This window comes from Lichenostomus cassidix, chromosome 2, assembly GCF_008360975.1.
Source record: "Lichenostomus cassidix isolate B80296 chromosome 2, HeHo_3.0, whole genome shotgun sequence".
Lineage (NCBI taxonomy): Eukaryota > Metazoa > Chordata > Aves > Passeriformes > Meliphagidae > Lichenostomus > Lichenostomus cassidix.
This window is the reverse complement of record NC_139482.1, coordinates 117,739,114-117,760,720: the sequence shown is the minus strand read 5'-3', so window position 1 is coordinate 117,760,720 and position 21,607 is coordinate 117,739,114. Positions and strand designations below refer to the sequence as shown.

At 38.6% G+C, this 21,607-nt stretch overlaps 1 protein-coding gene across 1 annotated transcript in view; it reads left to right on the top strand.

Annotated features, from left to right (window-relative positions):
* The window catches only part of CPA6 (carboxypeptidase A6), an 86,198-nt gene extending 66,049 nt beyond the window's left edge, over positions 1 to 20,149 (top strand). Inside the window, exons 8-12 of the mRNA XM_085049848.1 lie at positions 7,627 to 7,737; positions 7,979 to 8,069; positions 12,667 to 12,869; positions 17,375 to 17,459; positions 18,781 to 20,149. Of these exons, the coding sequence (XP_084905974.1) occupies positions 7,627 to 7,737; positions 7,979 to 8,069; positions 12,667 to 12,869; positions 17,375 to 17,459; positions 18,781 to 18,968 (678 nt within the window). The 3' untranslated portion in view covers positions 18,969 to 20,149. The remainder of the gene's footprint in view (positions 1 to 7,626; positions 7,738 to 7,978; positions 8,070 to 12,666; positions 12,870 to 17,374; positions 17,460 to 18,780) is intronic.
* Positions 20,150 to 21,607: the final 1,458 nt, after the last annotated feature.

Sequence of the window (21,607 nt, the reverse complement as noted above, 5' to 3'; positions counted from 1 at the left end):
AAGGGTTGGCTCTTCTTCTGCACTGTTCAGGCCATGTGGTCAGAAGGCAATAAAGCTATAAGTATTCTTACTTTAAGATCTGCTGAAAGCCAGTGTAGCACTTATACTCATTCTACAAAATTCCACAGTCTGTCCTGATGGACAAAACATCTGCAATATGCTGCATCGACAGGCAGAGCAGCACTCAGTCATTCATTCCAGTGCTGAAGCCCACACTGTCAGGAAAACTGCTTCACAGTCTGGCTGGATCTTTGCTGGGTCTCGCTGAGCTCCACCAAAACCAATAGTCCTTTGGGATTTAGAAAATTTCTTTCCCTGTGCTATCTATAACTACCAGAGCCTCAAAATACTGGCTAAATGTCAAATTCAGATACCAGCTTTTTCACCCACTTCAGAAATAGTCTGATCTTGGGGATATGTAAGATATATATGTGAAGCAACACAATAATATTTCTTAAAGATTATACACTTGATCTATCCCTTGTCAACTGACTGAAATCTTTTGAACAGGTACAGCTGAAACACTGTGTTCCCACAACCCAGGGTTTCAGGCTAATATTAATTCAGAAGATGCTCATTATACCTATATTTAGTTATTCTTTGAGACAATGTGTTCCACCCACTGTAATAGGCTTTCCATCTCCATTTTATGGAGTTCTCCATGCCGAAGTTTTGAACCACAGAGGAAAGAAAGCAAGGACCTGACTGCCTCTACATATAAACCAGACATTTATGCCAGTCCATTCCTGGGTACAGGAATGCCACTGTTCCTAACCTATCTTTGATAGATGGTCCTCAAAAATCTGAAGAGCTTTTGAAATAATTTGAAATATTCCAAAGTGAATGAGAGGCAGGCAAGGCCAAAATAAACACTGTACCTGTAGCTTTTTCCTTTCACCCTTTAGCTGGATGCTCTTTTTTCCAAGGTCTGCTCCCTTTGGCTAAAGCTCTTTAGCTGATGTTGGCTTGACATGGAATTTTTGTTCCTCTTAAAATCATTGCATCTTCTTACTCTATGAAATCTTCCTATCTGGGTATTCCTCCAGTTGTTGATCAATTTTTTGTTTACCCTTTGTTTAGGTAAGTCAGAAGTTTCCAAGGGCTGTGTCTTGCCCCACTGCAGCCTCCTTCACAGGTGCCAGTGGTGATGGCACTACAAATTCTGGGCTTTTTTTGCCTTGAAGGACCAGTCATCTGGTGACAATCATCTCTCCTCAAATGTCTGCAACTCATTCAGTAAATGCAATGCAATCATTGGAGCTTAATTTTTATTGTTTGCCAGATTCTAGTCACCCCAGCTGTCTTTTTAGCTGCCTAACTTCAGAAGAAAAATGGACTGCTTTGAGTGCTCCCTATATATTCATTATCTGGAGGAAAAAATCCATCTGTTTCATCCTGCAGTATCTATATTTGAAACACTCAGCCTTGCTTGTTTTCAGCTAATTTGTTCTTTTCTGTCAGGAGCTTCTGCTTGGAACACTATTTGTTTTTTCTCCATCAGAGAGATCACCTCTTCCAGCCTCTTCACTCAGCACTTCATTCATCAGCCTTTCAGCAGTAAGAGGCACTGGTACCAATGCAGAATTTGTTTTATCTTCATGATTTTTTTCCATCCTGCAAATGCTATTCCTGGCGTTTGAAGTTCATGTGCAGTATCCACACCTACATGTAGTAGTTTCTGCTTCTACTCAACGTCTCCCTTCCATCCCACAGCTGTTTCAGTTCTGAATGTGTTCAGGTTTTTTGGCAGCCATCCTATATACCACTTCTCTCTGAGTATCTGCATCTCTCTAGCACATGCTTGCTACTGAAAATGTGCACCACTTCTGAGGGGAAGGAAAATAAAGTAGCAGTGAACACTATCAACAAGAGTTTCCTGATCTGGGGCCTCAGTTAGGACGCTTTTTTTTTAATGGATAAAATCTAAGCCAATGCCAAAAAGATGGAGTGCAGTACCATGGTATCACCACAACGAGGCATGTGATGCATTGTTTTAAATGCAGCCGTGGCAAACATTTTTTATACTGTGAAGTATCTCTCTCCCTTTTGATCTGTGGTGGAATATCCCAGGTTGTATTCAATAATAAGACAGTTTGGGGAAGGTTCTTTCCTTTGCTGTTACATCTTCACGATAGCAAATTTTAAAAAAAACAGTTAAAATTGTTTTCAGTTTTCCTTTTCCAAAAGGAAGTAATTACTGCATTATTTTTGTGTGCACTTTCAACTACCCAGGTGCATCTTCCTGCCTGCCCATGATCTTAAGGTAAAAAGTGCTTTCATTTTGCTTGCACCTATTAATTTTTCACAATGTGAGTAGATCTTGATAAAAGTAACACTGCAGCTGTGTTGTGCCTGTAATACAAATTCTTCAATGACACTTCCTCATGTGAAGTCCTATTTAAGTATTCGTCACTAGGACATTCACATTCTAGCCCCTGAAGGCTTTTAAGCTGTTGGGTATGTTCTTCTTCAAGGCATGAAAAGAATTCACATTGTTGTTCCAACACATTACTTGCCCTAAGGAAGAAATTCTGCTCTGTATTTTAGCAGTCCACTCCTGTATGATGGCACTGAGTAATTAGGGCCTCAGTAAAACTGCTGATATGCAGAAACACTACTGAGCATGAGAAAGGACTGTGAAAGAAAATTCCATATGTTGGACAATTCAGCTGTTCCAGAAATGGAATTATGGAATTACAAGCAATTATTTATATCTTAAGTATTTAACTGTGTCTCAAAAATTTAATTAAGCCTTGTATTCAAGTGAGTTCTCTTGGGTTTCCCTCAATATGTGCTACCCTGGACCAGCACAAACAGGATGTAAAATTCAATAATTGCATTTTTCAGAGGCAAATATCTTAGTGGGTCTCCACCAAGTTGGTGGGCACTAATTGTATACAATTACTAGTAAAGAAATCTGCATTGCCCTATTCAAAGTATTCACAGAGCTTCAGAAAAACTCTGGCCCTTCTTTTGCCTGATAGGCAGTCCTGTTTCTTGTTTGGGACCTGAGAGGTTCTTCTTTTTGTACTACCTCTCTGAGTGGAACCAAGATGTTGTGTCTCCAATTCCTACTAAGATCTGTGTAATTATTCATCTTCTTTCCCTACAAGATGCTCCCTTTGCTTGAGTGGTCCCAACCTTGCACAAGCTTCCTGGAATGGCTGTTTGCTTATCTAACATGTCAATCACACCATCATCCCTTTGCCTTCTCTCTGCTTCAGCATCTTCTCCATTCGCATCCTTAAGCAGCTTCATAACCAAGCCTTCGAGATTCTGCAGATCCTTCTTGTCAGAGTCTATTTATGGGTGCTGAGGAGTAGTTGCAGCACACTCCTCTTTCTCAGTTGTTTCTGAGTTTCTCCTGTGATAAATGCCTTCAAAGAGGAAGGAAGATTTTGCTTGGTATTAAACAAAAGAGATAAATCAGACACAGTTCAAGCTTCAGCCTTGAAAATTTGACCCTTTGTTTTAAGCCATTTGTTTTTAAATACTCTGTTGTATCTTAGCTTTAATAATGGGCTTACCACTCTGCCTGTGATTTGAATGCCAAAGCAGGACAGTAGCAGTAAAAGGGAAAACAGAGATTATAAGGTGAACTGCTTCCAAGAGCAGAGACAGAGCTCATTACTAATTTGCCAAACTGATAAAGTGGCAGTGAAGGCCTGAATGGCAGATCATAGTGTCAGCCTGTAAAGTGTAACATGTACAGATAAAAGTAAAATATTGTGTGTTACAGTCAGAAAGGCTGTTTTAACTGATACCTTAATAATGGCACGGAAGAGTTAATCCTGTTTTGCCAGAAGCAGTTTTATGTGATTTCTGGCAGAACAGTAAACGGAGTCAATTCCTTGTGCTAAAATAGTAACTGTTTAATTCAGTATGATTGTTTAATTCAAAATCAGAAACAGCAAAAGCTGATTGTTACCTTAAATTTAATAATAATTAATTGTGGGATAGCAAATCCTTATTAAGCTCTACTGGGATTTCAGAGTTGCTCCCAACCCTGTGTCCTTGCTTTGTCCTTCTCAGCCAATCCCCTGATTTTATAAAAAGCCTAGCTGCATCCTAAATCCATTTTACACTCTTGCTTTTTATTGCCTTGGCAGTTTACAATATAGCTCTTTTGTTTACTTCGTCCCCTAAATTAAATTTCCTCTGGTCCAGATCCTCAGCCAGCCTAAGCCGGAATGGCTCTATCAACAACCATCACTCAGCTGATCCAGATGATCGAGCCCCCTCCTATTAATCACTGGTCCTTTCCCCATCCCCCAGGCAGATTGCTTGCACGGTGTTGGCACTGTTCCTCTATCATCTGTTCGCTCGCTAATAACACGATTCAGCATTTATTGGGCAGGTCTGGCTCTCTGCGCATTCAGCAGCAAAGCTGCTATTGATTGCATGATGGGGAAGCAGAATCAACCCATATTCTGAGAGCTCTCTGCAAAGTACAGCGCAGTTAATTCCCTAATGGTTTGTATTCGCCTTGCTCGTGTCACAGCAGACAGAAAAGGTTTCTGCACTGGGAAGGTTTCAGGCGGGGGTGGTTCACATGACCATTGTTGGGAGGACTCGAGAGTCACGTCACAAAAGGCAAGTTGTGGGCTTTGCTCCAGCAAGGACACACCTTGGTAACTGGAAGGCTCATTGCCAAGGATTATACAGTCTGTGTTGCCTGATTATATACATCAAATTAAATTGCCATATAAAAGCAGTACAAAAGGCAAAATATTTTCAGCAAAAAGAGCAAATGTGATCTCAATCTATCTACACTCTTGCTTTCCAAGAAGAAAGCTACTCTAGATCCGCTATATTTTTAATGAAATACTACTCTAAAAAGGTAGCCAAGTTATTAAAAAACCCCATATATACTTTAAAGAACAGAATTGAATGCCGTGTTTGGCTCTAAACCAACGTTAAGACTTTAAATTTTGAAGATTATTACTGGGGACTATAATGCTTTATAAAGTCTTTTCTAGCATTTTGTCAATGACAACAAACATTAAAATAAAATAGAGTCACTATAAAACCTTGGCAGTTTGCTGCATATATTTTGTTTGGGTTTTTAAAGAGTGGTGCTTTCCTTTCACCTAGCAAGGAAAATATGTTCTTCACAGGAATTAAAACATATTGGATATTAAAAAGTCTCAATTCAAATATTTTCATTATAGCACTTTCTGCAAATTTGGAAAGGTTCTGAAAAATATGCAAAGTTCATCCATGCAATTTTAAGCAGCATGTTACCTTTAATTAATTAATCGTCCGTAGTTATTTTAAGGAGATGATTTTAAAACTGTTTTGAAGAGTTTAGTCTCACAGCACTGCAGTTTAAAACACAGTATATAACACAGTGTAATAAAAGGCATAGTTACAGATGTAACCAGCAGCAAAAGAATGGCATACAGATGCAAGCACATGTGCCAATTTCATCATCACTGGTATGTAAATAACCACCATGGGGATAAAACCTGAGTTTGATTTGCTAATGTCTAAAAAGAGAAAAGCATTAAAAAAATCAAGGATGTACAGTGTGGTGCATTTTTTCCTCCCCAATTAAACCACTTCTCCCTGAAATAAGTATGAAAAAATGTTTATTTTCCTTGACTCACATTTTGGAGCATGGGTTGGTTCTGTTTCTGCTGTAAGAACAGTTTTGCCAATTTAACATCCATATTTACCATATAGGCTCCTAATGCTATGCAGATTTAAGTGCAGGGCCAGCCTAATGCACATAGTAGCTCTGCTTACTTCAATACATGTTCTCTCCATGTGGAATAGCAATGACACAGAGTCCTTATTTTCACAGTCATTGTTTTTGAGTAGCCATTGATTTGACAAATCAATGTTTTGAGAAAATTATTTTTTTGCAGTTCCCTGAAAACCAATATTTTTATCCAAATATATTTGAAGACTTGATATGGCTTTTTAATACAAGTAAATCAAATTAAATTGCAACACTTGCTAAGAATTTTTGGGTAATTTCTGGCACATGGCCCAGGGAACTTAAAACCTTGTCACTGGCCAGGGACTTTCTCCTGGGCAGTCCATCAAGCTTCCCCTCAAAAGCACACTGTCATTCCCTTCTCCCCTCCAAATGCCTCTTTCAGGATCTCACCCCAACATGCAATGTTCCACACCACCCTGTCCCAGCTGCTGCCTAAGTCTCATTTCATTTTGTGCTTTGACCCTTTGCCTTCTATTCCTCACTTCCCCTCCTCTTGCCTGGCTGAAACAGAAGAGCTCGGTGTGGAGTAGCACTGGGTGACTTGGCTCTGCACAGGGATAATGTGCTGCTTTGGATCTGATAGGGAGGCTGAAGGACTTGCACGTGCAAACCACTTCTGGGAGGGTGAGATGAAGCTGGGTAAGGAGAAACAACTACACAACAGAGGGATGGTTAATGAACCACACAGAAAAAGTATTTGGAAGTCTCACTAATCCCCTCAGTAAAGAAAAAAAGTCGTACTCCTCCATGAGTAAATTTCAGCTCAAGACATGTCCAGATGTATGGTTATTTCTTACAGGTATTCCACACAAAGCATCTGTCACCTCCCATGGCAGCTTCAGTAATTCAAACAGCTGCATGGTTAGGAGCCCAGAAGTATTGAATTCCTGTACTTCACACTGTTCCCAAGCATTTGTCAATTGAAAAGCATTTAGCTTAGTTTATTTCAGAGCAAATGTTTTCCTTTGCTCCCCAAACACATGCTACTCTTCAGATCTGAAGGGCCAGAAATACTGCAGAGCAGAAGGCTGTAATCACAGTAGCAGGAGGAGAGGAGCCAGGCTCAGGCATCCCTCTGAACCCAGCATCAGTGTGATATGCTTTCCACCTGCCATGTGAAGCACTGGATTCCTCACCATACTGAATCAAAACTTAAACTTTGAAGGATGCAAATTTTATGCCCATCTATGACAAGGAACAGTATTTACAAGAGCATGGGGAGTATAAGATTCCTGGAACTGGCAAAGGAGCTTCTCTGGCAAATAGAACTGCTGAGGAGCCTCTGGTTTTGCTGCATTATTCTAAGATACAGAATGGAATAAAACAAAAACTTTCCCTATGTAGAGTTCTTCCACCAACCTTTATACTAAAGGTCCTCCAAAAATTGAGAGGTGTCTAAATTATAAAGGAATAAGCTGCCTGGATTGATAACTGTACATATAATAAACTACTTTGAATACAAAAAAAGCTGTGTTGTGAGCCTTAAATGCTTTAAGACCTTATCAAATCACCTGGTGGAAACAACAGGATTGTCTTACAGGAGCTAAACTCATTTCTTCAACTAAGAATCTATTCCACTGACTTTCAGTTCTTACTTCAAAAAACACTTTGTATGCATTTGCTTCTCTGTAATATGAGTTGTATTTTATTGAGTATTGAAAGCAACTGAGAAGCAGAGAGAATAGGGTCTTTAGAACACCTTTTTCACATGTTCATCTGCTGTCTGAATCACATTTGCAAGAACATGTCAACCTTTCAAGCCCAACTTGAAAGGTCTGTGGTGCCATGAGAACAGACTTCTGTACTGCCAAATGCCTCATGACTGTCTTAGTCCACCACAATACTTAATTAGGAAATTATTTTTATTATGGAAACTATTTTCTTCGGTTTTTCTGCTTTAGGCACTTCAGACACACCAGACTGATCCTGACATGAGAAAGATGCTAACTCAGCTGTATTTCTATATCATGCCTGTGTTTAATGTGGATGGATATCATTTCAGCTGGACAAATGTAAGTAATGTCAGTAGTATTACTCAAAAAATTATTCCGACAGGAAAGATCGAATGGTTGTTACATTATTCAAAGGTGACTGTATAATCTGATCCGTCACTTTGTGTCTTGAAAAATGGAGGTAAATTACTCCACTTAGTATATTGAATGTCTTTACCAGGGTTGATTTGTTATGTGTACAAATATGTCTTTGCCAAAATACAGTAATATTTCTATTTAAATATTTTGTAACTTACACTAGGATCGATTTTGGAGGAAAACAAGATCAAAGAATGTGAGGTTTCACTGTCATGGTGTTGATGCTAATCGCAACTGGAAAGTGAAGTGGTGTGGTAAGTATGAAGATACTTACCCCAGTTTAGATTGCCCTGTATTTAATTATCTGACAGAGGTAACTATTCAAGTAGGTTAGGTCACATATGTTGTGAAGTGTTCTCTTTTCCATAGTTAAAGTTGAAGATATTTTCCCATAAAGCCATAAGCCAAGGCTCAAAACTTCCTACTAACTTCTGAAAAAATAGAAGTCCTGAACTTCAGGAAAATAGACCTTACTATAAGTAAAAAGTTTTCATGGAGAATGTGTCACAATTTAAAAAATCACACATGCAGCTATTCTGTATTTTAGCAATCATATATATCATTTGAAGCACAGTGTTGAGAATGGACCACAACTTTTCAGGATTTACCTAACTACAGCTTCAGGAAAAAATTCAAGCTTCATTTTATTCAATTTGCCATTCCTCTGAAATTATTTTCTCTTTGGAAATGTCAAGCTTACTTTGTTGGCCTTTGTTGGTCTTTAATGCTATTATTATTGGCGATTTAATAAAGAAGGTTCTTCATGCATTCATGGAGATACAATTTCAAACTCCCAGCACTTCCGTAAGTACTTCACAAAAATTGGCCTCAATTTTGCAAAGAGAATGCAGCAACGATGAAATAAGTAGCAGAAGATCTGGAATGGATCCACCAAAGAACAAATGGTATTTTATTAAATCTTTCAGAAAGATAGTGCAACTCACACAGGGATAAGCAGCCCTAGAAGTTTTGGTATTAGAAAATAAGAACACTGAAATGTGGCAATATATACTTGCTGACCTGCTCTGCCATCTCAAGGAACTTCCTCCACCTCTCTGTGCAGGTGTTTTCTCAGCCAGCATTAGTCCACCTTCCTTATTTACATTATAAACGCATAAAGCCAAGAAATTGTGTTTGCACAGTGCAAGGGCCCTGCCTTCAGCCCGTCCCTCTTGCACTGGAAGTCTCTAAATGTTTCCACAATACTCTGATTGCATGCAGTAGGAGTGAGCCCTGTACGGTCTGGCTTGCAACAGCTGGACTGTTTCAGTAGAGTTTTGAGAGTTGTAAGGATAAAAGTGAGTGTGAGTAAGACTACAAGAGGAAGATTACAAATTAGGTGAATGTGAACAGATGCAAACATCTAATCCAGTATGGACCTGTGAAACATGCTTCAAATTGTTGTCAACTCTACCCCCTGCAAGGAGAGGACTGACACAGAAGCAGTCACAGAAAGCCTGAGTTAGCTGAGAAACGCTCCATTACAGAAGACAGGCACAGGACTACTATCACAATCTTTAAGGCAATTTTATGCTGCAAAATAACATAAAAATGAACCAGTTCTGCATCACTGATACTGAAGTATATAATTTACTTAATTGTGTAAGCCACAACTGCAGGTATTTGGGGGACACCCATTTACTGTTCAGAAGATAGCCATTGGCATAATTGTAATGATCAGTTCTCTTACAGTGTGTTGAGAGATATATCCTAGGTGCCTACCAGTGCATCATTAATACTCAGTGCATTTTCTTTCTAGTTCTAATTAATCTTTCTTGGGTTCCTCCTCTCTCTTCCTGCTCCCTAGCCACTGTATTAAAGCACATTTTTCATTCAGTCCTAAAAATGTTTGCTTAGTTTTAATTCAAAAAACTATTTTTTGTAGCTCAGTGAAACTGTACCAATACCCATATGTTGTGTGTTGTAATCCCCTAGTTTTTGCATTTCTCACCTGCACTGAATATGAAAGACAGGTTCCTACCCCAAGTTTAAAAAATAAAAATTCCTTCAAGGTTGCTTGTCATCCCAACAAGCATGTGCTCTGCTTCCTGCATTGGACCCCAAAGTCTGTCTGATTGTCTGTTTTGATGGAGAATAAAAAGCTCTTTCATGAACTGGGCTGACTGATACTCAGATGACCCTAACCAGTCACCTGGTGTTCTCATTAATATTTGACACTAGATGAGTCAGAGAAGAATCTGGATCATATCACACTTTGAGGCTTGTGTAATCATGGTGAGTTCAACATTTAAAACTGCATGTGCTTGTGAAAATCTCTTCATTCAGTTCAGTTGCACTTAGAGTTTTCAGACAGGCTTGAACTTCACTGTGGGGCTTCCAGGCAGGTGTGCTGGGGCAGACTCTGGCCTCAGCAAAGCTGCCGAATGCTATCAGCAGAGAGCTAGTCACTGCTGATAACACAGCATCCCATCTGCTTTCCTCTTCCTTTCTAGTGTAGGACTTTGATGTAAGCTTTATGGTTCTCTAGGGACCCAGCAAAGGGCCATATCACTGCTGGATTTCATGTTGCAGTGCCCTGTACTCAACACAGTGCACAGAAATTGCACACAGACCCATGTTAATGCAGGCAGCAAGCACTCTGGGTGGAAATGCTCTTTGCAATGCATATGTACATATGCAATGCATATGTACGTGGAATAACTAGTACAATGGCTTAACAGTAATGAAATAAATAGCAACTTTAGAGCAAATAATGAGGTACTTAGAACTAAATTATGTCACAGGGCAAATCCAGTTAAAACATTGCATCCAAATCCCCAAGAGGACAACAGTGGGAGTTAAAATTTCCACAACATTCCAATTTCCAGTGCACCTCAGTGCTCACAGAGGACAGTATCCCATAGTGGCAAGAGTGGCTGCGAGGAAGTTCGAAAATCATGCTCCAGCTCATTCATCCTCTCAGTCTTCCTTCTGTACCAAAGCACTGGCTTTATCAGTCTCAGCACACATTTTTTTGTTCATTTGATCCCGTGATGGATGTTGCAGAATACTTGTCCACCCCCGGTATGCTGTCAGGTACAAAAATAAGGCAGCATGGTAACATTTTACACAATTCAATTTCCTTCTCATTACTGTAACTTAGAAATGTCACAGGAGTTGATACATACTGCATCAATTCTTTTTTCATTCTTGAATTACTTTAAAAGAACTTCCAGTATGAAAATTGAGCATATCCTTACATTATCCAAGGCCACCATAGAAACCTTCTTTTTTACTACCGGCCAGCTTCACCTAAGGCAAAGCATTAACTACAGCACGTGGCTCACCATAATAGACTGGACAGTTTGGAGGGTTTTTTCCTTCACTGGAAGTCACTAAACTGAGCAATTTTTTATCACTGGGTCATTTTACCATTAGCTTGTAGGAGTCCAATGTTTATTAACAGTGTTATGCATTGCCATGATTCAGTATACAATAGTGTTACAGGAGATGAAGCATCCATAAAAAAAAGCAAAGGCTCTGGAGACTGTTACATAGCCCTCCTTTAGCTATATTATCTGAAAAGAAATCAAGGCAGAGTGCTCTTGGGATTTGGATGACTTGGTGGCCATCTGTTCTGCATGGAGGAGACCATCTGCCCTCTATATAACCCATCCATATCCACTGCAATCCAAGCACTAATATCTTTTAAAATCCCCACCTATGGCCATTAAATAGTAGCCTCAGTTTTCGTCTTACAAATGAAACTGCAGCATGAAATTCTTCCACTTCTTTTTTTTTTTTTTTTTGCATTAGGTTGATTGCATAACCCTCTTTTAGTTTATATTATTATGCCTTCTCATACACTGCTCTTTTCTTATTAATTGAAGATGGCAGTGCTTACTACACAAAGAAAAGCTAATAAAATGCTGCTGTTGTAAGTCCCTGATGGCACCAGGCAAGTTTGCAAACAAACTATTATTATTCTGTAGGTCAATGTAAAACGTGTGGTATTTTGAAATTACAGCGGATAAAAGAGCAGAGTAGATTTGCATAAATATTGTTCTTTTAGGCCCAGGCCCTAAGCTGTAAATGAGATGATGGCTTAGATCCAGAATTGCTAAATTATAAAGGAGCCACAGCCACATCTCCTTTTCTAAGTTTCATCTTTCAGTACCTCATGGGATCTTACAGGTAGGCTACTCTTGTGCAGCTTGCTGCCACCTGAGCAGGTTGACATAAAGATATCCTCAAAACTGAACCCCTGCCCTAAACTTGAAGGGAAGATAGGCCCTGTACAAAGTGAGATGATTTCTATTTCAGCTGACTGAGCAGTTATCCCATGAGGCTTTTCTTTTTTTTTCCCACGAGGTTTTCAGGAAAATAGGCAGTAGTCAGGAACTATTATCATGTTTTTAAGACCATCCCGTTGAAGTTATCTACCTACAATTGTAACCACCACGGTAGTTGATAGAATGTTAAAAGCTCTAAAAGGCTAGATTTGTCCTGGGAGTGACTAATGAAAGAGGTATAGCTCTCTGATTTCAAATAGACCAACTGAGACCCATTAGTAGTTTTAATACTGGAATGCTGTCATAAAATGTGCTGCTGATAGGAGAAGCCAGGGAAGAAAATACACTGAAGTCAAGTTCTCCTTTCTTAGTTGGAAAGAACATATCCTCAGGGGAGAACTGTGTGTAGTTGGCCAATTGGGCACTTGGTGTGTCTACTAGATGAACAAGCAGATTGCTGCACTGAGGTCCCACAGGTTCATGCCCATCAGGCACAAGAAAGCAATTTGTTTATTGCCTTTCACACTTTTGCACATGGGCCAAAAGAGGTTGAGCCAGAAGCTGACCCTTTGCGCTTCTCTGTGATTGCTCACAATCAACTTTCTCTTTCAACCTCCAGATGAAGGTGCTTCACTTCACCCATGTGATGACACTTACTGTGGTCCTTTTCCCGAGTCTGAGCCTGAAGTAAAGGCTGTTGCTCATTTCCTCCGCAAGCACCGGAAACAAATAAAAGCCTATTTGTCCTTCCATGCATATGCACAGATGCTGCTGTACCCTTACTCTTACAAATATGCAACCATTCCAAACTTCAACTGTGTGGTAAGTACATTAAAACTTGCGAGAATATGCTCCTCTGTATATTTTTTGGTATGTTGTGTTTTGAGAGGAGACTTATTTTTTCAGTAATTTGCACATATTTAATATTGAGCAGTATTTATTCTGGATCCACTTGCAATCACATTTCTGGTTATATAACCTTCACTCACCATGAGTCAGTGGTAATTTGATTAAAATGGTATAGTGCCTTTCATCCATCAGTCCCTTTAAATTACTTTATAGGATAAATCCCTAAGTTTTAATTATAGTTATTATCATTTTATTTAATTAACTGTAATGGAAATTACAAATTTAAGTCCTTGGGCATCTAGCAGAAATTCTTTCTCTTCATGCTCAGAACTTAAACACTAGGAGCAAAAAGATCATCTTCAATGTTATGAACAAAATAAAATTGAAATTGTTTATGTTTATCAATTCAAGAAGAAATCTCTTAGATTTCCCCAAAATTAAAGCTTCAATTGCACTATGTGTCGTTCAGGTCAGACACAGTGTTTTTAACCCCTTCAGAGAAGCAGTTAATTAAAATCTTTATAAAGGAGCTTCTTTATATTAGAAAAATACGTTAGTAAGAATACATGTTTTGGTGGAAGCCTATTGATTCCCAGATATGTAGATTTCATATATTCCATGATCATCCAAATGCATAGCTATTACCTCTGCTTGCAGTCTGAGGTCTGTTTCAGCCAGCCTCCTGTTCATAAAAGGCCCCTTATGGCTTATTCTCTGAGGGACACATGGGTAAGCTTTGCTCTCTCTCTGCTCACAGACCCACGTTGCACCAACCAGTTGCATGCCTCTTTCTTTCACCCTCAGTCAAATTACATTTTCCATTTATCTTCCATTTTAACCTTGAAAGTTGCAGTGACTTTTAACTTGCTGGTTTAAGCTAGTTTTCTCCAAAGGAGCTTAACTGCACCTTCAGGTTTATCCTGTGCAGAATAAATGATGCTGTCAGTCCCTGGAGCTTCACTGAAGTTTCACTCAGTTTTTTTCTCAGGAGGCTGAGCAGCCAGCATTCCACAAACTAAACTCTCTTTGTAGGTTTATTTCCATTGAGACACTTCATTTCAGTAGCTACTAAACATTCTTCTGTCTGATGCCATTCCTGTGAAACAGAGCAAATTAGAAGTTAACAAAGCAGCCAGAGGAGCTAAAAATATTAGATTTGTGAGTATTGACCATCCAACACTATATTGACTGTGAATAAATTTATCCACCTTTTTTTTCTTTTTATTCTACCTTCACACTGTTGGGGAATGACAAGGAGAAAGGAGTTTCCCAAGTGAATTAGTTAGCAAAAAACAGACTGGGAATTTAAAATCACGCACTCTCATTCCTTTGAAGATCAGCAGGTGCAAGCATATTTTTTTAAGAACAGGTAGCAGAGAGGAAGGTAAAGGCATGGTTTTAGGAAGAATCAGCATCTTCTTTGCAAGTATATGATTATTGAGTATCTGACTCAATATAAAATATCCAGAGTAATGTAAGCCAATAGAAGATGCTGTAGACAGGAAATTCATTGTAAGGAGAAGGAAGATCTAGCAGTGTTTTCACACACAACAGTATATTTTCAATTCATTCTGTTCTTGTTGTTCAAGGGATAATTGAATTCTGAGATGGGGAGTAACTGCCCCTCCACTCGTACACACTCTGCCTTTCCATCCATTACTTTTAGACCAAAGGATCCCAGTTCTTGATATTTAGCAAGTATTTCTCAGGTTTGCAAGACCTTGGATCAGGCTTCTTTATCAGAGATAGTGGAGCACAGACCTAAAGGAACAAATACAGACACTGTTTTAAACAACAGATATGGAAAAATGGAAGCCAAATCCCAATTCTAAATATCTTGCCAGTATTTGACCTTTATACTTCTTTTCATTGCAGTGGGTCAAAAAGAAGAGGGTGGGTTGAAATAAGAAACTGAAGTAATTTCCTGTTATTTATAAAGCTCATTATAGGGATCATAGTGAAAATTAACGGAACACTTGTTTCTTGTTTATTTGTGTGTTTTAATGCTTGCCTACAGCCAAAGGCTCCATCACCTAGTTGCTCATAAATGTATTGTTTTTAGTACTTGAAGTCTCTAAAATGGTGTCTTAGGCTGAGGTTTCAGATTCTCCAGTTCTCTTGGAAATTGCAGTGAGCTGGAATGTGATAGATCTCTGTTTCCTGTCACTGATGGAACAAACAGTGTTGGACTACATGGGCTGTGTGCAGTGGACAACTGTAGGACCCCACATACATAGCAGATAAATAGCTTTTGGTGCTAACAGTGGGCTACAGTTAATTCTGAGCAGTGGAAAGGCTGTTTCTGGCTGGGTTGGATTATTCTAGTGAGCTGTCAGTTACCATTTCAATTAAAGTGTTCAATTATTCAGAGCTGCTTTGAAACTGGAGAGCTGTGTACTGATCACAACATGCATATTCTGTTCTAATTTAGGCACATCTCTCTTATTAACACTCTCCTGAAATCTGTTCTTTTAAGATGCTTAAAATGAAAGTGCTCTTTCAGATGGAAAAAAAAAATCAAGCAGAAACATACATCCATCTCAAGAGTTGTAAATTTCACCTGATTTTCACCCCTTTTCTTCCTGTACTGTCATTTGCCTTAGTGTTTCCAGTGAAATTATATGGCGTGACTGAGTTTGTGTACATCTTTGCAAAAATCTGGTAATTTTAAGTGGCATTTTCTCCTTGAGGGTGTTCAAAGACTGGTTGCCTGGATTTATTCAGGATCCAACCTGCACAGTATGATGCAGTAGGAACTGTCCCTTTCTTTGGGCACGTAGCTGTAACAGTGGAAGCCAGCTGCATTCCTCAAGGCTGAGCTTCAAGTTCACAGTGCCCAGGGATGTGTGCCCACATGGTGGACATGGATTTGGGATGCTCCCTGTTTGCCCTGCAGATAATTTCTGCCTCTGCACAGGCCCCATTACTTTGTGCTGATTTTAATGGCATTGCCAAAATATTTCTTTGAAAGATTTCAATAGGATTTGCTTCTGTTATCTCACTGCTGTACAGTGTGTAACTCCTGCACAGGGAGACTTCTCGTTTGTGGCTATGTTCTCCTTGCCATGTTGCATTTACCAGGACTTTGCTCTCCACCCCTCTCAGCTCCATCAGCTGAGCCTCATCTGGTTGTGCTTAACAAATTTTTGTAATGGAGTAAAAATTTTGTACTCTTTCATTTGCTAATAGCAGTTTCCATGTAAAATAAACTCTCCAAAGCTCTACCTGCAGATAAGTAAGTGAAAATGAACTTATTTTTGTTTATGGAATCACATTTTTAAACAGTTTCCTCTAACTTCCCTACTCAGACAGACAAAGCCTGCATGGGTCAGACCCTGGATTAAGTTAGAATCCCAATTCTTGACAAGGGCAAACAAGTGGAAGGATAGGAAAAACATATAAATGGAAAGGCAAGTATAGGGTAATCCTTCCCCAGTGTATTCATCTAGCACCTGATGAATAACAATGTAAGGACTGAGTTAATGAAGACTTACATAAACTAAAACCTACAGCTCTTCTGTTCAAGGAAGTAAAACAACTAAAACAACCATCACAGCTTTACCCAGTGGTTCAAAGTCCAGCAGTTTCTAGCTCCAAAGATAATAATTTCCTGTTCTCTATAGGGAGATGACTGTGTTTTCCTGGCCTTCATTGTACATTCTCCAATATCCCTTTCTTTGGATAATAATATTCCTTTTCCTTTCAAATATGTGCATCCTTTGTGTGTGTTTGGATGCTCTATCCATATGTGACTCTCAGAATTTGCCATGGGCCAGGCCTTCTGCACCCAGTTTCACAGGATGCCATGAACCTCCTAAACAGCCTGCAGCTGCAAGCTGTTGCAATGTAGGTGCTCACTTTTCTCATACAGTACTGAAATCACAGTTCTGTAATAGTGGAAAGAGCTCTCCAAGACTATATCACCAGGCCCCAGAAAAAGTTAGACCAGCAGTGAACATTTACCTGCTGATCAGAGATTCAGGAGTGGAATTTGCCTCCTTCATTCTTCCCACTCTGCTCACTGAACCACTGTGAAGTGTCAACAAGACATCATTTCTCCTTCACAAGCCCAGCAGAGACAAGGTTTAGTGAACTGAGAAATACATCCTCAGAAAATGCATGCATGGCTTTTAAGCTGCATAAAAAAGAGATTATTTCATCTCATGATTTTATGTGTAATCTAAATTTGTCATGTTGCTAAATTGACATGTATGCCCATAATTACAAATACTTAATGTCTGATCATTCACAGTGCAGTGAGCTCTTTTATGCCATGAAAATACCAAACCAAGTTTTTCAGGGAATTGATGTCATTAAAAATAACTAATGCGTTTATCCTTTACAATAATTTAACTTAGCTGCCACAGACTTGTGAAACACAGTATTGCACCAGAAGTCAATGATCCATTGACTCAGGTTCCAATCACAATATTTAATTCAAAGTCTGATTTCTGTATTTGGCTTTTTCTCCTCCCCAGGAATCAGCAGCCTATAATGCTGTTAACGCTCTTCAGTCAGCCTATGGTGTAAGATACAGATATGGCCCTGCATCCAGCACTTTGTGTAAGTTTTCCTCTGCAGGTTTGTGACTTTGACCTTCCTACAGCAAGAAGGAGAATACCCCTATTATAACAAAGAATGCAAACACTACTTAAAGTGAACTTTGTTCCAGTTTTGGGTTGTGAGGAAGGCAGAAGAAAGTTTTGCAACTGATTCAGTCAGTTGATTGCAGTAAGATTGACTCAACTGATGCAATAAAAGAGATCAAAATGCAATGTATTTGAGAGTCAAAAGCCAGCAAATAACATATTCATTGCATATAAAACTGTGGGGTTTTTTAAAAAGAAAAGCTAAGGCATTAAAAGCCATACCTTTATCAGATACTGCAAATGCACTACTAAATTGTAACAGCATTTGTCAGGCAAGCTCTCTGTAAACAGGTAAGACAAAAAGAAGTTCAACAGGTTTTAACAAGACACTTTTTTTCTTTGCTGAAACCTTGAGGCCTGAATCTGTGGCTAACAATAACAGGCATTGAAAAAATGAAAAGCTAAAGACTTTTCACAAGTAATCTCCAGCATCTCCTCTGCCATTGCTTTGTTTCAGCGACAGTTCCACCTGCCATAGGCCTCCATCTCACAGCATAGTCATCATCGTGTGTTTATTACACTGCTGTCAGTCACTGTGTCAAAGGAAAAGCAGTGTGAATTAATGCCAGAACTCACAGATTACAGAAGGCCACATGAGAGATGTATCTGTATTTAAAAAAAAAGTGTCTTGGGTAATCAACATATGGAGATAACGAAAGCACAAGCAGCACACTTCCTCAGGAAGATTTGTTAATATTAGACACCACCTATGCAAACACTCATGCTGTGAGGAAATGGTGAGAAAGTAAGACAAATGAAAAGAATTTTAAAAGCACTTTAAAAAGAAGATGGTGGATTACTTTATCACCTTTCCCCCTTCTCACTGCAAATTAATTGCCTAAAAAACCCAATTTAAATCTAGAAGCATGCAGAGCTCTCCAGTGCAGCTGGGAGATCTTTGTGGAAGGAAAGCTTTAGACTGCACTCACATGGGGACAAGAACAGTTTGAGGCTTTATTCTAGATACTCTTTTATTAGAGGTTTTGTTTACACAAAATAGTTACAATATTTTTTTCCTATGAAAATGAAGGGTCTAATCCATACTGTGCTGAGCACATTTCTCCAGGTGCTCATGCTGTTTCCTGCAGGGTGTTCAGGATCAGGGCAAGCAACAGCTGTCGTTTCAAGTATACTCACTGAGTCCCGGAGACAAAATGCCACAAGAACCCCCTGGTGATTTCAGCATGGCCTGCATTTAACATTTTTAAATGTTTTCTCTGAATTGCCTCTTTCAGATGTGAGTTCTGGCAGCTCTATGGACTGGGCCTACAAAAATGGCATCCCCTATGCATTTGCATTCGAGCTGCGTGACACTGGCCACTTTGGATTTTTACTTCCTGAGACGCTGATCAAACCAACCTGCACAGAGACCATGCTTGCAGTTAAAAATATAACTCTTCACTTGCTGAAGAAATGTCATTGAGATGTATTTCTAAGAGCTGGAAATGAATGTTTTACTCCCAGTGCTGATGCCTTTCAGTGTGTTCAGTTGCCATTCGAAGTCTGGTCATTTCAAAATTCTAGAAGATAATGGGAAATATGGTACGGTCTCTGCCAAATTTACTTAGTGGAAAATGGGGAAAAAATCATTTAATATCTGCTCTTCTAAAGTCCATAAAGTTGATATACTAACTTAATTACCAGTTTGGTGCAAAACAGTTTCTTCTTTTTGCAATAAAACTCGAATTCTGCAACTTCAGTGAGGCAGGTCCTAAAATAGTGTCACTTCCAGGCAGTTCCTGGCCTTACTCCTCAACCTAATATGAAGACTTTCCATGGGGTCTCTTGAACCAAGGGATAAAGTTTACATTTATGTAAATATACCCTGTGACCCAACACAGGCCTTTATCTACAGCAATAAATGCCTTACAGTGGTAGCTGGCTGCGCTGCAAGTGGCAGTGTGGCTTCCTCCTCCGTGTACATGTACATACATACATACATACATACATATATGCACTTTTGTGATTTTTTTTTTCATATTATGCAATAATTTGAACCAAGGTTTCCTTTAACTGTTCAGAGAAATCTACTTTGAAGTGTATATAATTGAAGTGGACTCAAAATCAATATATTGTTTTTGAAAATGTAACTTTCCTAGTGCTGTGTAAGAATTATAATGAAATATTATTGAGATAGACAATACTCTGCTTTATGGAGAGACAAAGCAACTTGCCATGACTTGGAACTTGAAGCTGGCAGTCGACTGGTGCATCTGGGCTCTGCTGTAGTCAGTGACTGCCCGTATCCACCAGCCAAGGATTTAGCTTTAAACTGTAATTAACTGATGTTTTATTTATCAGTATTTTTGCAGTGAGTTCTGTAGCTCTTTGGCTATGTGGCTCTTCTTGGAAGTCATATTTTTTTGCATGTTTTAAAGGAATTAATAAAATTTTAATAGATTCTTAAGTGAGCCAGAGGTGAAGGTAGAAGGCTTACAGCTGAAATAAAATGAATAAGCACCATGTTTAAAAGAATAATGAAAGCACAGGGAAGATAACAACATATTGAGGGTTTTTTAGTACTTTTAAAATACTTTTTTTATCTTCTTATATCTGCAGAAGCATATATTTTAGTTTATGAATTTTGAGTTTAATCTTTTGCCATTACCTTAGTTTATGAATTTTGAGTTTAATCTTTTGCCATTACCTGTTGACTAAAACATATTTGTTAATAAAAATGTCAAGGCATTTTGAAGTATTCTTCGTATTTCACTTAAGTGTCAAAACTTTAGTTCAAGGATGTAACAATTTTGCCTATCTGCAAAACATTTCTGACACTAAGGATGACGAATTTTTAAAAACCTACATCCTCTCTAAATAAGCCCTTGAACTTAGAAAATAGGCAATCTTTATAAGTCTTGTAAGGGAAGCACTGTATTTAATTAAGAATATCATTGTTTTCAGGACTGCAAAAGGCATTCAGTGAGCAAAGATGACAGAATTGCATTCTATTTGTCTAATATTTTGTTAATAAATGCATTGGTTTTACACAAAGTTTCTGAAGGCTTGTTCAGATTTGTTTAGTTCAGTCCTGTTTGAGTAATGCAAGTTTCTGTTCCGGTTTATTAAAGTCATGGGGACAGAAGCTCTCACAATAGTGATTTCCAATTGCTTATGACCATAACCATTAAATACTTTGAATACAGCAATAACTGTCTTCTGCTATGCACAGATTCCTGACCAATGACCTTGATAACGGTATAAATTATTAGCACTGATTGTTATGAGTTATTCTGAATTTAGGTGACAAGATTGTGCCACAAGGACATAGGAGACTTAAGTGAAGAACAGAATGAATGACGGATGTCTAATCAGCATGAGGCAAATTTTCCTCTGAATTGCTACAGTACAACCAGGAGAAACCAGATTCTGATGTGGTGGTTTGATTTCTGATAACAGTCCAATAGTTAATCATATGAAATATTTCAGCTTTATCTTCATACCATTACAACTCCAGTGGTAATGAAAAGTAATTGAACTCTTGGAACAAGAAAAGGAAACAAGCAAATACCCTCTTTTAGTTACCAAAAGGACCTAACATGTCCTTTTAACCTAAAAAGTCCTAGTTGATAGGAATAACTGCAAGTATTCTTAAATTTATCTAAGAAGCTTTGACATTTAGAAGTACTTGATACCAAAACCTTTTCATGAATAAAGCTACACACTAGTATATGGATGGACTTTGCTTGAATATTATATATGATGTGCAACTGAGAACTCTGAGCTGAGTTTTGAAGACCTTGCAGGGTAACTTAATGCCTCATAGCTGAATAGAAGTGTAACAGCCCTTTAATTTCAGGGTCATTAAAGCTGGTGGAAAGACAAGCACTAGGGAAGAACAAACACTCTTTCCTCACTTAAGCATTTGTAAGATAATTTTTCAGCAAAAGAGTGATTCTAAATGGAGTCGTTTACCCTAAGGAAGGAATAATGGCAATCAGCTATTTGGATATGGAATCATATAGCTCTTGTGACTTATAAATATTATTTCTCAAGAACACCTCTTTTTTATCTCTATAATTTCTTACTTTTCTTCCCTTAGTACTTTTCAGCAGTTTTTAT